Raw genomic sequence first — 18,270 nt, 5'->3', positions numbered from 1 at the left:
GAGGAGGGGGGCGAAATCGACGCTGATTGAAACAAATAAACAAACAAACAGCCTCCCCCGCTTGTGCCCCAGCTACTAGCGAAAGCCGCAGCCACCAAGGACGACAAGCCCAGTCAGTCGTTCCCCACCGGATCCGGTGCGCCTGTGCAACTTCGGCGGGCTGCCTCCTTTCCAGCACAGACCTCTTGAATGGGTCCCGCGGGGCTGTCCTCCGCTCCAAGCTGAGCGCCGCCTCGGCCATCATGCACAATGGTGACAACCTGGCTCGTCCTGCTGAGTCTCTTGCAGGCGCCGGGCATCCTCGGGTGTGCGGCTGTCGAGCTACCTCCGCCGGCTCCTGCCTGTGCCCGAGAAGGAGAAGCGTGCGACCCGCGCTGGCGCAGAGATGCCGGCGGGCGCGGCGGCGTTTACGAGCATCTCGGCGGAGCGCCTCGGCGGAGGAAGCTCTACTGCGCCACTAAGTACCACCTTCAGATTCATGCCAACGGCAAAATCAACGGCACCTTGGAGAAGAACAGCGTCTTCAGTGAGTACCTCGGGGTGGCTTCTCTCTCCCGCCCTGCCAGTCCCCCGCAGTTGGCCGCTAGTTTTAGCCCTTTTGCTCTCGCTCTTGAATCGAAGCCCCGCCGGTGCTTCTTTGGCCCTGATTTCCAAGGAAGCAGCATTTCTGTCCTCCTCCAATACCAGGGCTGAAACGCTGTTCATTTATTTCATAAAAAAGGAAGGAAGGAAGGAAGGAAGGAAGGAAGGAAAAGAAAGAAATAAGGAAAGAAAGAGAAAGAAGGAAGGAAGGAAGAAAAAGAAAGAAGGAAGGAAGGGAGAAAGAAAAAAGAAGGAAAGAAAGAAAGAAGAAAAGAAGGAAGGAAGGAAGGAAGGAAAGAAGGAAGGAAGAAAAAGAAAGAAGAAAGGAAGGGAGAAAGAAAAAGAAAGAAAGAAAGAGAAAGAAAAAAGAAAGAAGGAAAGAAAGAAGAAAGAAGGAAAGAAAGAAGGAAAGAGGAAGAAAAAAGGAAAGAAAGAAAGAAAGAAGGAAGGAAGGAAGAAAAAGAAAGAAGGAAGGAAGGAAGGAAGGAAGGAAGAAAGAAAAAAAGACAGACAGACACAAATTTTTATCGCTTCTCTGTTCAGGGCGCTCAAGGCGCTTTACAGTCCTCCTGTAGAAAAGTTCGCATAGGTGGATTAGCTGTGTAGAAAAGTCTGTTCAGGTCCTGAGGAATGCAAAGGTTTATCTGTTGAGAGTTGATGGGAGATGCCAGCCAAGACCATGGCTTAGCCTAAAGCCAGACCGTAGCCACAACAAACATTCCGAGCTTGCCTGCCCCCATCCACACCAAAGGCGATCCCTGGGCAAGATCTAGAATGGGTGATTTAAGTAGAGGCGATGCCTTTGCAGCCAGGAAGTTTTACTGGGGTTGGGAGAGGAAAATGCTTCCCAGTGTTTCAATTCCGCTTAAGCATTAGTGGGGTGAAACAACTGGGAAAGAAATCCTTGGAATAAAGGAACAAAATAAAACTGAAAAATCCAGGAAATATATTCCCATCTGGAAATGTATAACAGTTCAGATGTTAGCCTTCTTGATACTCAAGGTAAAAAGGTCAAGAGAATATGTGTCAGGACAGTCAGATCTCCAGATTGGCTTTGCCAGACACTCAAGAATCTCCAAAACATGACTGTCAGCGCTTAAGAGAAGCTTGTCCTAATAGCAGAGATAATTGCCGTTTCGTTTTCACCATATTAACATTGTTTCCTACTTCAGGAGCAACTAAAAAAGTCTCTAAGTTACAAGGCTGTTTGTGAACTGGTACCATATCAATTCTCCTGTTACCTTCCCAATGAAGCAGACCCTAGGCTGTTAGGAGCACAGAATACACTGGAGACTTGAAATAACACAGTTTTACTTGGAAGTTAGTCTTAGAATTAATACTATGTACCCCCAAATTTTCAACCATGGTAGAATGCCCTGGGAAAGAATTCAGTTCCATTCACAATCGTGTCTGAGATTGTGAGTCTTAGTAGCTTTTGAGTTATCTTCCTCTATTTCTACTTCTCACTTGGTATAGTGAATATTTTGTGGAATTTAACACATAAGATAAAATAGTCTTTGTGGAATGTAGATATAGAAGGAAAAAAAATCTGTCACCGAATCACAATTTTATCTAGCCTGGTAACACCTAACATCTTGGACCCAATCTCCAATCAACATGGAAATTGTGATGTAACATTATCTGGAAGGCATCAGGTTGGAGATAGCTTGGCTATTGTATTGGGGATAAAAGAAGCTTCTCTCTTGCTATTGGATGATGAGAAGAGAGGAATAGAAATGATTTGGTGTAACCAGTTTATATTACACACACAGATCCCAGGCTATTCCTTCAGATGCTTGGCTAGAATGCTTGAAGTACAAAGAAAAGGATTTTCAGGTCTTCTTGAAATAGAATATGGTTCAGTGTGCAGAACTTTTTGTCCCTGTTCTTAGAAATCTTTGCACCGCACCTCAGCACCTCTGCTTTGCCTGCTACCCTTTCCCTCTCTCTAAGGATGCAGTTCTGCAGTTGGAAGCCTCAGGTTTTTTTGTGTTTGTTTGTTTTTTAAAAAAACTTGCACTCTGGAATTTGCAAAAGACCAGGATAAGTGAGTGGCTGTCACTTGGTTTCTCTTTCCAGAAGGTGTGATTTCCCATGGCTCTTTAAGGCTTTAGATCCCTTCTTCCCTTTATGACACAAAGCTGGATATGTGGGGGCGGAGGGTCAGGGTAACTACCCCAAAAGATGTGTAAATAACACATCAAGATGACTTTCACACTTCAGTCTGTTCATCTCATCCTGGTGTTTGGTTTTCGGTTCCCTCCTTTCCTCCCATTAATCTTGTTTTGTTTGTCTTGGCAAAGTTTGGGTATTTAGAGCAGAGGAAATTATGCCCTGTTTTAAGGAAATAGCACTTAACCAGTGACAGATCAGTTGAAAAAAACATTGTTCTCCTTTGCAAGGTAGACATGGCATTCAGAAATCGGATTGATTGCATACATCATTCATCTCCTGATGCGTTGGCACCCAAGAACACCAGGCATGTATGTATGATAGGCACCAAGACAGACTTTTCTATCATTTCTAGCAGAGCTCCTTATGTAGATGTCACCTATCAGCGAAGTATCATTGAGGGCATGATCTAGCCAAAGTTTTCTTTTTTAAAAACTACTATGAATTAAAGCCAATTGGAATAGGAAGAGCTGAATGTTCCCTTAACTGTTCCAAACGATGAAATATAAGGGTCTGCACAGGCACCCAGCTTTTAGGTGCATTAGATAGAGGTTACCCTTAGGCTAAGCAAAGATGCTATGAGAGGAGAAAATAATACAGCTTTCTATGTCCTTGCTGGGACAGATCTAAATAGAAATGACTTACAATGAATGAAGGAAAGCACTTTCCCCCAAATATTCAGTAGGCCAAATCTCACGTGCAATATAGGATTGTCTATTATATCACAACTCTCTTGATATATGCAAGCTGCAGTTAAGACTGTGCCTTGAAAGGGAATGTTAAAGTTCTACCTTTAAGAGGTAGAACAGCTAAATCTTCATCTGGACACTTCCACTTGATCTGTAAGAAAAAGGATCTCCTTTGCTAAACTGTTTTCAGTTATAGAGATGAAGGAGAAAGAGGAATTAGGAGCTGTCTCTGGAGCTTCTGTGGCCCTTATGGATGAATTCACCAATGTAAGCATCAGTCGCTGCAGTCTTAAATGGAGCTTACCTATTTGAAAGTACCCTGATGGCTCAAACAATAGCTCTACTGTATACTTTAAACATAATAAGTTTATATATTGGCAGTCTACATATATGGCTTAAAATGCTGGTGACCAATAGCTGGCTGGCCCAAGCTGACAGTCAGTTTCCATCATTAATATCCCCCTTTTCTGCAGTCATTTGTATTAAAAAAACAAATATCTTGATTTTAATTCACCCACTCCCACTTTGTCGTGCTTGGTAAATCTAAGATGGCCTTCCTATTAAAACGATAAAATCTTAGGGACAAAACTTACTCTTCATTTCGTCTGGAGTTCTGCATAAAAATGATCACTTAGAGGACTAAATAAACAGGCACTAAATGTTCATATTTAAGATGTTGAAGTCTGAGACTGATAGACATATGATGGGGTTAGTAGTTCCCCTTTCTATGGTATCCATTAACCATTGCTAAATGTTTAACAATGGAAATAGTCAAAGTCCTACACTGTGCTTGTTTAACAGGAAGCAAGATGAAGTTCATGGTTTTCCATTGGTTACAATGGAACAATCTGATTTACATTCTTTTGTTTCTCAGTGTAACATTGTGTGAACATAGGTGTACACAATAATGTCTGAATTTGCGGTTCAGATAAGGCCTTTCTATCCCTGATACTACTCTATTGCCATAGCTTCTGCCAATAGAGTTATTCCAGTAGCACAGATACGATTTATATTAAATCCTAAATCATCCTAACAGGTATAATTTGAAGATTGTATTTTGAGAGTTGTATGGACATATGTGCTGTTGCCAATACAATTTTAAAGTACTGACAGAATTTCAAGACTTCAGGATTTAAAAGATTGAGTACATGGGATAGTATCAGTGATAGTGAATTGCTGAAATAACTGGTGGCATAATCTGAAATGTAAATAATAAATATCTTCATGTATCATTTCTATGCTATTATTTGATTTTCTCAAATGTTTAATTATTCCACATACAATTAAAGATTCCCTCCCCAAGAAATGCCTATAAATGTAATATATGCATTTTACAGGTATGTAAAACATGTCTCCTCTTGTGACTTTTTTGAAATGACTTTTTAAAAAATTATGTAGTGTTCTGTGGGCCTTAGACTGAGTCTTTTTTTTGTCCCTGTCTCTCTCCATGTTGCCATGTGTGACATTATTATCAACCCAAATTAATCCTCTGCGTGGTATAGTCATTTTCATGGAAAGTTATAGACCATAGTCTCCTGTGCTGGTCCAGTGCCAGATACATATTTCTCAAATTCCAAGTCTAAAGCAGAGAGAGAAAGAGAGAGAGAATCCAACTTCCATTCCTAAGGGAAGACTAGAACCTGGATATCCCCGTTCTGGTCCACCACCTTAACATTGGTTCCTCTATGTACGAGCGTGATATGTATGTGTGTGGATATAGGTGTGTGTAAGCATGAACACTAGTTAGAGAGCAAGGATTGCCTATAAATATATATATTGCCTATATACCTCTGTAACTGCTGTATCTGCATTCCAGACTTTTTGTTATTCATTATAAAGTTTAGAACAGTCCTTTGATAAATAATATGTGCAATCTTTCTTGGTTCTTTCATGGATTAAAGAAGTTCTTTTCTCTGAATTGGAGGTAGGCAGCCACTTTGTCCTTTCCCCAAGGATACATTGACTTCTAACTGACTACCCCCTTCATTGTCCATCCCAGCTCTTAGATGTGGCAGCCTCTTCTGTTCCTCCATTTTGCCCTCCAGAAACCTCAACAAGGGTATTGTCCCCAAATGGGCAGCTTTGTGATTTGTTTCAATAAGTCAAGCACTCTTGGACCCCTAAGAAAGGCATTAAAGGGGATTTAAACTTTTTATAGACATATAGGATTAGGTGAACCTCTAGTTCAATGTCAGAGCCTTTCTTTCTTTCTTTTTCTTTTTGAAACAGTTCAGTCTCAATCAAACAGCTGTGGATTTACTATTAAGGGTTTATTTCTAACAATTCCCATCTTATCGTCTTGAGTGTTGTCATTTTTAATCATCCGGAATTGATTATGAAAGAGTAAATGCTGGTATGCTGTGTGGTGGTGTTACTTACTAAGCATAATGATTTCCACATGGAAGTAACATTTAAGATAGTTTAATATTACTAGTTTAAGAGTCAAGGACAAAAAAAAACAAAACTGGGTCCAAATTCCTGCTCAGGCCAAGTGTCAGTCAATAATTCATCATTTTCATTTTTTCCTTGTAGTAAAATGGGAGGATGTTTCAACTCTATTGGAGAGACAGTTGGAATAAAAGAGACTTTGCATAAAGAAATACCAATTCTGAAGATATTGATTAGGTCAGATGTTGGTCAAATGGTACTCAGAAGTGGGGAGTGGTGGGGAACATCTCACAAAAATAAACAAAAACTTAGAACTTGTTCAATATGAAGCAAAAAAATAATAACAGTCCAATGAAATCCAATGGTCTCATTTCTGAATAAAGGTTAAGGATTTCCCTCTGATTTCCTTGACATGTAGTATTTAAAGTTTCTAAAATTTGTAAAATAACAACAATACCAATACACAATGAAATGATACGTCTGTGAGCCGTCTAAATAGATCTTACATTTTCCTTTTAGGTATTCTGGAAATAACCGCAGTGGACATTGGGATTGTTGCTATCAAAGGCTGTTTTTCGGGCAGATACCTGGCCATGAACAAAAGAGGCCGACTTTATGCTTCAGTAAGTACTATTTAAAAAAGAGGCATCTTAACTATGGCAAGCCGGCTAAAGCATCCACCAAGTAGAGTGCCCATCATTTTCAATGGGGATTTAAACTCCATTGTAGTCAAAAGGGCAGAAATACTAGGTGCCTATGGAGGGACATTTGTAAAGAACAAAAATATGTGCTTTGGTTTTATTTGGGGGATTAAGCAGCCAATACTTAGCATCTTTTAGCTGAAACATGACTGCAAGCATGAGGCACACTCATTCACTTTTCATGCATGCAGCAGGATAGGAATTCAAATAATCCTACTTACACATTAAAAACAAAACATTTATGTTTTGAGGATCTCTGGTTTAGGGATTGTAAACAACTGATTCAGGTAAGGAGATCATCAAGGAATTGTAGAACTGATGATGTGACAAGGAAGCTTTTCAAAAAAAAGGAGAGGAAACTCTGCATAGGAAACCCATTGGCAAAAATTTTTTAGAGCACATAAAACTGGGATCTAATGGCAGAGATGTGGTTCCAGAGGCACTTGCAGGTTGAATGAATGTGTCAATCATTCTGCAAATCCCTTGATTGCAAAGATATTGCTGTGAAGGCATCTTGGAACAGACTGAGAATCTACTCTTCACTATTCCATAATAAGATTAATATAGAATATTATTTAACTGAGCCTTCATGCAAGCAGACCAGGAGCATTTTCTGTCATAAACCGTGCATAATTTGTGCCTTGGATATTCAAGTTGTTTCCCCTCTTTTCATCCCCTGTCTTAAAAAAAGAAAAAAAAGAAAGAAAGAAATATAGGAACAATAGCATCAGTTAAGGTGATTGGGAAATTTTTTATTTTTTTATTTACTATGTAGACTTATATTTTACCTTAGCACAGCACTAGAATGTTTATCAGTCCCCTTGACACTGGCATCAGGTAGCTTTCCTTTCCAGGTGAGATGTTAAAATTGAGAGATGAGCTACTTAAAGTCATTGTCAATTAATTACTGGAGATCAACTCAAAGTATAATTGATCTATTTAAACACTGTTAGGGACGCGTGGCTCACTGGCTAAGAGGCTGAGCTTGTCAATCGAAAGGTTGACAGTTCAGTGGTTTGAATCCCAAGTGCTGTATAAAGGGGTGAGCTCCCGTTACTTGTCCAAGCTTCTGCCAACCTAGCAGTTTGAAAGCACGTAAAAAATGCAAGTAGAAAAATAAGAACCACCTTTGGTGGGAAGGTAACAGCATTCCATGCGCCTTTGATGTTTAGTCATGCTGGCCACATGACCACAGAGACATCTTCGGACACCGCTGGCTCTTCAGCTTTGAAACGGAGATGAGCACCGCCCCCTAGAGTCGGGAATGAGTAACACATATGTGTGAGGGGAACCTGTACTTTATCTTTAAATACTGTTACCTCACAATCCACATAATCTTAACAGAAAATAGCTTTTAGAATAAGCAACAGGAGTTCTCTAAATAGTTAATAAGGAATAAAAGAATTGGTTTCTTTTGTTATTGTTTTTAAAGTGGAAATTAAGAGTCCAGTTTTATTAATAGGTCATAATTTCTATAAAGAATATAAAGAATTCTATTCTATTCTATAAAGTATTCTATTTAAGCATTAAAAATTGTAGAAAGTGAGCAATATGTCCTTGACCGAGCTATCCAGGAGCCATTGCCAGACAAAAGGGGGCTCAAGCATTTTTTAAACTCACAAGATAGCATTTGAATAGAATAAAGCCTCCCTAATTCACTGATGTATAAGGAGGAGGAAGAGGTAAGTACAACCAGACTTTTAATGATTCTATTATTACAAGTAGTCCTTGCTTACTGACTGCGTTGTTTAGTGATTGTTCAAAGTTATGACTATTGGGAAAAAACAGCTTTGAGACCAATCCTTTCATCTGTGGCCTTGTGATTGCCATCTGGGTGTTTGGCAACCAACATGCATTTATGACGGTCGCTGGAATGGCTAACTCGGTGCGGCCAGCTCAGCATGGCCAGCTCGGCATGGCCAGCTTGCTACCACCAAGTTACCTCTGCCGAATTACCACTGCCAAGTTGTCGCAGAACAATTCAACATAGACAATTCACCATAAGGAGAACTTGCTGTAGGCAGCTGAAGGGAAAGCCAGGTGGGCAGGCAAGTGTATAGTCAGAGCACAGAGCGGAGGTGGTGCCTGGAAACTTCCAATTTTCACACACACACACACACACACACACATCTTAGTGCTGCTGCCACCGTCGGCTGTTTGATGATGGTGGCAATATTTGGGCTGTTCAATGTTAGCAGCAGTGGGCAGGGCGGATGATGGGGAGATGGTGGAGGGTCGGCGTGTCTCATTTTCACACCCATCTCTGCCACTGCTATGCCAAGTTCCCATTCGGCATGGCAGTGGTGGCAGCAGGGTGTGTGATAATGGGAAGACCCCAGCTGCCGCCAGCCGCTCTGTGCCCTGCCCACCTGTTCACTCATCCACCTGCCCTACTCTCCCTCCTTGGGAAGCCCCTGTCTGCCATCTCTATGCTCTGCCTGCTCGCTCACCTGCCTGGCTTTCTCTCTGGTTGCCCATGCCATCTCTGTGGTGAATTGGCCATGTTGAGTTGTCCTGCAACAACTTGGCAGAGGTGACTTGATGGTGCTGAGCTGACCATACCAGGTTATCCTAGACCTGACTGTTGCAGCCTCCTGAAAACATGTGTTTGCCATTTGCAAGTTTCAAAACTTGCTTCCAACAAGCATAATTAAGGGATAACATGGACGAGAAATTGCAAGTCACAGCCATTCCTTAATGACTGTGGGGATATGTTTAATGGCAGCAATAGAAGTCTCTTCATAAGTCTGGTACAGTCATGTGATTTTTCTGCTTAGCAACCACAGTTCTTAGTGGTTGTCAGAATTGTCAGTTTCAGTTGTGGTTAGTAAATGAAGGCTACCTATATATCTCAAAGTTTTAGTTTTCCTGTGGAGTTAATTTTCTGATCTGGTGACAAAATATCTTACATGACACCTAAACAACATTTCTGGTGAAGAAATATCTTACATGACACCTAAATGATGCTCACTGGGCATTGGCATCAGAGCAGAGAGGAGGCTGGTTGTCAATTCCTGTCATTCCATATAATTTATTGTTTCTCAGCTTTTGTTATGAAAGAAGAACTAGCCTTCATTAAGGTACAAGGAAAAAGATTCCACTCATCAGACAAATGATAGTAAGCAAAATTTTCCCTCCAAAAGTTGCATTGTAATATTATTATTATTTTTTTAAAAAAAGAATGTTTTTTGGCCTAAGCATCATGATTGTATGAACTGCTTGTGTGAACCCTTCCACACAACTCCAAACACAGAAGAAAGTTTTGTACGGGTTTATACGTGCAAGTCTTTACAATATAGGCAACTGGCCTGTACATGGGAATATATTTTTTTGAAATAGTGACACAGTTGTGACTTTTAGGAACACAGGTAAGCTCAGTGCTTCTTGAATTATCAGTATAACCCAGGGTTTCTCAGCTTCAGCAACTTTAAGATGTGTGGACTTCAACTCCCAGAATTCCTCAGCCAGCAGGCTTGAGGATGAGAAATACTGGTAAAGCCATTCCTGAATAGGATTCTATTTCTAGATTTTATAGAACTATTGCAAAAATGAGGCCTCTGGCAGCAAGACCTATTTATAAATATCTGCTGCTGGGCTTTCTAGATTCTAGGTCTTTTCCTCTTGCCTTTGGCTGTTATTTACATGGCTTTGACATTTGAGATTTCCATGGCTTTGAGATTTGCCTGGCTAGGTGGCTCAGTAGCTAAGACACTGAGCTTGTCAATCAGAAAGGTCAGCAGTTCGGCAGTTTGAATCCCTAGTATAGATCCCCTGCACGAGCAGGGGGTTAGACTAGATGACCTCCAAGGTCCCTTCCAACTCTGTTACTGTTACTGTTATGTTATGAGATTGGGAAACATCTGCTTATTGCTTATATAATAATTAGGAATTGCTTGTGCCACCTCCTTCCCGATTTTCTCCTTTGACTCCTTTGATATCTTGATTTTTCAAGATACCGTATGATTTGATGCTGATTCCATTCTGATTCTGCTTGGGTAGAGAGGATTGTAATCTTTTTATTTCCATTTCTTTTCTGAAGCTTTCCTGGTGGCTCTCTTCTCCTAGCAGAAGTATTAGGAAGGACAGTTCTCCATCTCTTCTTCAGCTGGAATAGATCAGGTCTCCCGTCCTGGTCTCTCAATCTTTTCTTCTCTTGGACAATGTTTCATTTTCTTTTTCTTCACCAGGAACTCCTTGAACTAGGAATTCTCCCTCTCGCCTTTAAATGGGGGCACGTTTTGCATTTTCTTTCATTAGTTGTAAGAAATATCTCCCATGATGTCCGCAATTAGCTCTCCTGTCACTTCAGAATCAAAAATCTTGGCAATATTGATTAGCTAATTAGGAAACCCGAGTGTGTAAAAATGAAAATCTCAAAGGAGATGTGATTTGCATCTACAATGTCTTTCCAATTAATCAAAATATTCCAGTCTGGTTTTCCCATGCCATAAGCCCAAAATATGTTCTGCCTTGAATTCTTCCTCTTCCTTGTATCCTTGTATTCGGAGCAATAAAGTATTCCAGTACCAGGAGGGAATGGTGGAAATAATGATTTATTTTCAGCTAATGGAAAAATGGAAGCTGCAGACAAAAGGCCATGGGAATGATTTGTGAAATTACAGGGAATGGTCTAACAAACCTGGCCTTCCATTACTTAGAGGGTTGTGTGGAAGGAAGAAATCTGTGAGAAAACCAGATATTGTGTCGAAGAGCCATGGAGGGAGTTGTTGGGTGGTGGTGGTGATTAGCAGAATACTTCTGGAGACCTTGACTTGATCTGGTTGATCCTTAAGACACTAAGTGGTTTGAAGTTCCTGAAGAGAATGGATGGCATAGTTTCCCAACCTTTGCGGACTGGTGGGAGGGAGGTGGGGATGGTTCTGCACGGTGGCAGTCAAGCTAGCGTACGTGTACACAGCTTCATTTATGCCAGCATCAGACATGCATGCCTGCCCCGTGCACTTGCCTGCTGCTCGGGCAAGTGGAGAGGTGCATGTGCGCATGTGCTTGCCTGCCCCTTCTGCAGTTTCAAATGATTCAAGGCCCAGCGGTGGCCTGGGACCCCTGGTCTATGGAATGGGGAGAGTCCTGAAGTGTTTGGTAACTAATAGGGATCATAGCTGTATACAAACATAGCTGTAATAGGTGACATAAATGATCAACATTTGAGTGGAGGCATGAACTGAATTATTATAAGCAAATTCAGCATATGTAGAAGTCAACCCAATTGTCTCAGTGATTTACACAATAATCACAAAGAGTATTATCTTTGCTTTACCACTGTGAAGGATGGAGTAGTTTTATTTCCTAGATACTGTAGTTGAAATAAAGCTTTCCAAAAAAAAATGCAGAGTGGATTCTAAGTCTTTTTCAGAAGTAAGATTATTCTCATGGTTTCAGAAAACTTGAAGATATCTAAAGGATGGAATATGGACACAGTATGGAATAAAACAAGTTGTTTAGAGAAGTAATCGAGTACCACCAGATTACATAAAACCTGGTAGATTAGTTATAAAACCCAAAGAAACTCTTTTCTAGGATTCTTGAAAAGAGGAAAAGGGCAGTAACAATCCATGTTGATGAATCAAAACTGATCTTTTCCCTGTTCCAGGGAACGTATGGATTTGAGTATGAAGCCATTCAGTTCCTGAGCCTATTGGAAAATGTAATAGGGATGCTAAATAAAGTTGAAAGGACTCCTGATGATTCCTACGATGAGAGTAGGTGGGCGGGTGGGGTGGCTAACAGACATCTTTTTGATACATGCATGTGCCCACATCAATATGCATGACATATACAGATACAGAGATACGGATATAAAAATCTTCCTGCTATGAGAGAAAAAAAGCATCTTCTTCACGTAAACAGAGGAGACTCTGCTTCCTGGAAGTACAGTTGGGTTCCCCTGAGGTAAAATGGTAGCAATTGAACTACTGTTGAATTGAAATTTCAGGGGCAGTGGTGATGGTAGTGAGGCTAATATTTATACAATTTTGGGTGCATTAATTATTCTTTGCTGAGAAGCCTTACCCTTTCAGTTAAGTTCATTTGGAAGGCAAGGTTGAAGCTTTTCCCACCTAGTAATACTAAAGTAGATAACTTTTCTATTGCTATGAAGAGTTGGAACTATCAAACAAAATGCTGAGCTGTCTAGGAGAAAACCTTAGATTCTCCCCAGTGTAGAAATACATTGCTCAAATCAGATTAGACTCTTGCTTAGAATCCTCATAGATCCTCTCTTCCTGATATCACATCATAAATAGTAAAATAACTAATAAATGACTGTATGGGAAATTGTGTTATCGGCTTTTCTAAACGTTATTTGCGTTAGTGGTCTGCTTATGCAGTACAGTTTCAAGCATGATATTTACAGCCTTGGTTTTACAGGCAAATTTACTCCATCTGCTGGGCTGATTGAGAATTCTCTACAACTTTAAAACAAAAAAAACACAAAAAAACACACATCATTCCAGAATAGTAGCAATTATATTTAGAAATGCAGAGAATTTAGAACTGCAAAATTCAGGAATGAAATGTGTGAGGACTGGAAACTAAATGAAGAAATGTATCTATGAGAAATTGGCACAAAGAGAGTTTCATAGATAGCTCGCATCTAGATTTTAAGTACTTAACTGTCTACTGCTACTGTCCTTGTTTTGAGAGAATGGAAGTAAGGTTAAAAAATGTTTTTTTTTTTGTTTACAATATCAGTAGTTTGTTGTTTGTTAGGATTTTTTTTTTACAATTATGCATTTGGCTCACAGGCCGCGAGTTTGAAGGCCTGTTCTACTCTTTCCTTAGTAGTGGTTTGCTTGGTACTGATGGTAGAGACTGAGCCAGTGGCCACCCCTTTGCCTCATGGCTTAATTCTTTCTCTAGCAAGAACTACTTACTAGACAGAACAACTGTCGGAAGTCACTTTGGGGTATGATATCATTTAGTATGCTACCCTGGGCAAGACTGAAGATGCTGGTGATATTTTGTCCCAGGGCCCAGATCTGGATGGGACAGAACAGGTTAAATTTGAATTAAACTTGACTGAGTTGCTGTCTATGTATTGTGGCTCTCTGTCAGCACCTAGTGTTGTCTCTAGATGAAGAAGCATTGCTTCTGAAGGAGCAAGTCCATGACTTAGGGTCAGTGGTGGATTTCAAATTTTTTTACTACCAGTTCTGTGGGTGTGGCTTGGTGGGCATTTTGTGGCTTGGTGGGTGTGGCAGGGGAAGGATACTGCAAAATCTCCATTCCCTTCCCAATCCAGGGGAAGGTTACTGCAAAATCCCCATTTCCTCCCAATCAGCTGGGACTAGGGAGGCAGAGAATAGATGGGGGCAGGGCCAGTCAGAATTTTTACTACTGGTTCTCTGAACTACTCAAAATTTCAGCTACCGGTTCTCCAGAAGTGGTCAGAACCTGCTGAAACCCACCTCTGCTTAGGGTTCTTTCTACATTCATGGCTTTTGCTTATTAGGCAGGTGGAGGGCAGAGGCCTTGGCCAATGGTGATTAGCTCCCTGAAGTGGGAGCTAGATTTCACTGCAGTCCCATAGTGAAGAGGGATCTACAATAATTCACACCCGGTTCACCATCCACTTAGATTATTGTAATGTATTATAGTTGAGACAACTTGCCTTGGCCAACTCATTGTGGGACAACTCACTGTGGGACTGTATCAGCCAATGAAATTAATTCATTTTGATGGAACTGAGGCCAATAATAATAACAATAATAAAGAAATTCAATCCAAAAATACAGGAGTTACAAATAACTTTGATGAAAACCAACGATAAAAGTAATTGAATGAAATGATTAATAATTAATAATGATTAATTAATCATTAATAATAATTATTAATTATTATTAATAATCTGGTGGCTCAGACTGCTAAGACAGTCTGTTATTAACACAGCTGCTTGCAATTACTGCAGGTTCAAATCCCACCAGGCCCAAGATTGACTCAGCCTTCCATCCTTTATAAGGTAGGTAAAATGAAGACCCAGATTATTGGGGGCAATAAGTTGACTTTGTATATAATATACAAATGGATGAAGACTACTGCTTAACATAGTGTAAGCCGCCCTGAGTCTTCGGAGAAGGGCGGGATATAAATGCAAATAAAAAAAATTAATAATAATGATTAATTGAATTATCCAATGGCAAGTTGTCCTTCAGCAAGTTAGTCCCAGCGAATTGTCCTAGACTCCCTTTGGGACTGCCTCAGAAGATTATCTAAAAAGAATAATTAGTTTAAATCCAATGATCACCTATTAGGTAGAACACATCACAAGGAATGAATTACACCTGTGTTTTGGGTCCTCCATAGGCTTCCAGTACCCTTTCAGGTGCATTTCAAAGTGCTGTTTTTAACCAATATGATTTGGCATCAAGTAATTTTTAGGCTACATTCTCCAATTGTAATAGTGCAGTTCATTCAGTTATCCTGGGAGAACATATTGATGGGCTCCCAATTCTATGAAATAAGTTGGGTATTGGAGAGTTGAAGCATGAAGAGTGTTCCTTTTCTTTGGCAGAGAACAGCTATTTGCTAGAACAGCCTCCCAGTTGAGATTAGACTACAGGTAGTTCTCAATTTACGACCAAAATTGAGCCCAAAATTTATGTTGTTCAGGAAGTAATTTGTAAAGTGGGTTTTGCCCCATATTACGACTTTTCTTGCCACATTTGTTAAGCGAATCACTACAGTTGTTAAATTAGTAACGCAGTTGTTGAGTGAATCCGGTTTCCCCGCTGACTTTGCCTGTCAGAAGATTGCGAAAGGAAATCACATGACCCCAGGAAACTGCAACCGTCAAAAATGTGAGTCAGTTGCCAAGCATCCAAATGCCAATCACATGACCATGGGGCTGCTGCAACAGTCATACGCATGGTCAAAAGTCACTTTTTTCAGTGCAGTTGTAACTTCAAATGGTCACTAAATGAACTATCGTAAATTGAGGATTACCTGTAGTTTCTTGGTTGGTTCTTTTGGAAGAAATTGAAAGCATTTTTTCAAAGATATTTTGTGGGCTTAGTGGTTACCATTTGAGCTTCTGTCTGTGCTCATTTGGTTTTCGTTATGATATTGTTTTTACAGGTGTTTATTTATTTATTCTGGAAATTATGCTATGTATACTTGTCTGTTAACCACCAGAAGTCCTAGTAAATTATGGTAGTTTACAAGTCAAATATGGGTTGCAGGAGGAAGAGAAATATATTCTGCTAAAGTGGTATTCTCTGGTAGCATCAGGCACTATTTTTCATTCTAAGTTTGGCAGGCAAAGTATGATCAATCACAGGATTAATCAAGAATAGACTGTCATAAACTTTTTTGCTTTTATCATCTTATAATCACTGTTATTGTTACATGGAGAAAGGCAAGAAGGTAAAGACTAGTGTTCTTTGCTTTGTTTGATATATATAAGAATAGGAGATGTCATTGGATACAGGGGCGGGCTTCTTTTAGCAAGGGGTTCTCTGCCTGGTTGCTGGTTGGGCGTGGCCATGGTAGGCGTGGCCTAGTCAGCCTCCTGCACCATGGTGGGGGGGCATTTTTGCCCTCCCCAGGCTCCGGAGGCCCTCTGGAGCCCAGAATATGGGCCTGTTTCTGGCCTTCCCGAACTTCCAGTAGGCCCATTTTTCGCCGCCCCCAAGCCTTCACACGCACCCTGCACTTACCTACATCCAAAATGGGCCACGTGGGTACTCCTGGGAGGGGTGGGGTGGGCGGGGCAGGGCAGGGCAGGGCCAACCAGGAGTGGGATTTCCAAATTGCACAGAATCTTAGCTAGAGGTTCTCCAGAACCCCTGCGAACCCCCAACAGCCCACCCCTGATTGGATATCAAAACTCCTTTATAAATAATAATAATAATAATAATAATAATAATAATAATAATAATAATAATAATAATAATAATAATAATAATAATAATAATGTTTTAATTTGTATAACGCCCTTCTCCCGAAGGACTCAGGGCGGTGAACAGGCAGATAAAATACAGACATACACAATAGTTAAAACAACCCTTAAAAAACTGATTTAAATTTGCCCAAAAATTAAAATAACATACACCCCCATAAAATTACTAAAATTTAAAATAAATTTTAAAATAAATTTAAAATAAATGGAAATCCCTTTTATGTTCAGCCTAACTGAAAGCGTTCATAAGAACAAATGCAGTGAGCTTTGTTCCTTGCAGTTGTTCATGCTGCTTTTTTTTGAAAATGATGGTTTCTGTCCTTATTTTTCAGGAAAACTACAACGCAGAATGCGAGTTTGTGGAAAGGATCCATGAGTTGGGCTATAACACTTATGCATCCCGCTTATATCGGACTGTGCCCAATGGCACTAGCAGCAAACGCAAGGCTAGTGCAGAGAGACTCTGGTATGTCTCCATCAATGGGAAAGGACGACCCAGGAGGAGCTTCAAAACCCGTAGGACCCAGAAATCATCTCTCTTTTTGCCTAGGGTGTTGGATAACAAAGACCATGATATGGTCCAACTATTCCATACAAATGCTAAGTACAGAGAAAGCCTATTGAAGCCACTAAATAAGAACCAGAGAAGAAGGAGAGGACAGTAGGAAGCATTCTGCCAGTGGGGAAAATACGATGGATCCGAAGACGAAAAAAAGCTACTATTCCATGGATATTGTTGGCTAAACCATATGAACCCAGTAACAAATGATTCCATGTACACACACACACACACACACACACACACACACACACACACACACACACACAAATATACTTGCTAATAGTTGGTTTAGATGTGTATCCGATTGCTAAGGATATATAATAAATTAAAGCATGCTTGCATGTACGTTATCATGATGAAATAATGAGTTTGAGTATTCCTTGTCAGTTTCTTAATTTTTTTATGCCCTGGGAGCATTTCAGCCTAGTCCATAATAGGCCTGTCACTTTATTCTAATAAGCTTTTAATTAATTATGTTTAGGCAAAGCTACCTGTGAGAAGACAGTTATTTTAGGGGGAAAACCCTTTCCTTTCTCCATCAAAACAGGCTAGACGCTCTTGTGAGATGTTTGCTCTTTGTATTTTTCATTTATTAAAAATAATACTTTAAAGTATGTTGCCCAGTTAATTTGTGAATGTCTATTAACTAAATATTTTTTAAGTAATTTCACATATCTTATTAATCATTAAAGTTGGAACTTTGGATATTAGATGAAAATATTACATGTTCTTTTCTTTCCCAATTATAAACAATTAGAGAAATATCTGCTTTATTATGTATACTCGTTTTCATTTCTTTTCTTCATTTTACTGAACAGTAAGGTGTCAAATACCATATACTGCTCTTTATGCTAATGTAAGATGTTAAGTGGAGAAAGTTTTTGAAATTACAAGAGACAATTACCAAGATCTTGGGTGCTTTTTAAAAGGTTGTTTTGCTTGACCAAAATTTGTATATACATTTTCCTTACTTAAGAACGTATAGAAAATATTTTTTTCAAAACATACTGCTTCAGCAGAACAAGTAAACAAAACAATTAAACACATTGAGTTGAATCCAGATTTTTTTTTCTCCTGTTAAGTAGGAGTCAGTTTTGCTACAACTTTCTGGAAATATGTGGAAATTATTCTGATGGAAGGAGAGAAGGTATTCATAAAAATAATCTTTATGGCCCTTTCCATAGGTGGCCCCCTCATAAATTTTCAAATTCTACTGGTGACACATGTGATATTTTTAATATGGGATTGTATATGGAATGA

At 39.8% G+C, this 18,270-nt stretch overlaps 1 protein-coding gene across 1 annotated transcript; it reads left to right on the top strand.

Annotated features, from left to right (window-relative positions):
* The first annotated feature begins 249 nt into the window (after nt 1-249).
* Nucleotides 250-17,113, top strand: FGF3 (fibroblast growth factor 3). Its single transcript, XM_058161863.1, has 3 exons — nt 250-526; nt 6,351-6,454; nt 16,781-17,113. The coding sequence occupies exons 1-3, from the start codon at nt 250-252 to the stop codon at nt 17,111-17,113; spliced, it is 714 nt and encodes a 237-aa protein (XP_058017846.1).
* Nucleotides 17,114-18,270: the final 1,157 nt, after the last annotated feature.

This window comes from Ahaetulla prasina, chromosome 1, assembly GCF_028640845.1.
Source record: "Ahaetulla prasina isolate Xishuangbanna chromosome 1, ASM2864084v1, whole genome shotgun sequence".
Lineage (NCBI taxonomy): Eukaryota > Metazoa > Chordata > Lepidosauria > Squamata > Colubridae > Ahaetulla > Ahaetulla prasina.
Note: the sequence above shows the minus strand (reverse complement) of the source record. Positions and strands in the feature narration are given on the sequence as shown.

Coding starts and splice junctions, on each gene's coding strand:
- FGF3 (XM_058161863.1), top strand. CDS start 250: ATGGTGACAACCTGGCTCGTCCTGCTGAGTCTCTTGCAGGCGCCGGGC. Junction 527..6,350: donor GGAGAAGAACAGCGTCTTCA/GTGAGTACCTCG, acceptor TTTTCCTTTTAG/GTATTCTGGAAATAACCGCA. Junction 6,455..16,780: donor GAGGCCGACTTTATGCTTCA/GTAAGTACTATT, acceptor CTTATTTTTCAG/GAAAACTACAACGCAGAATG.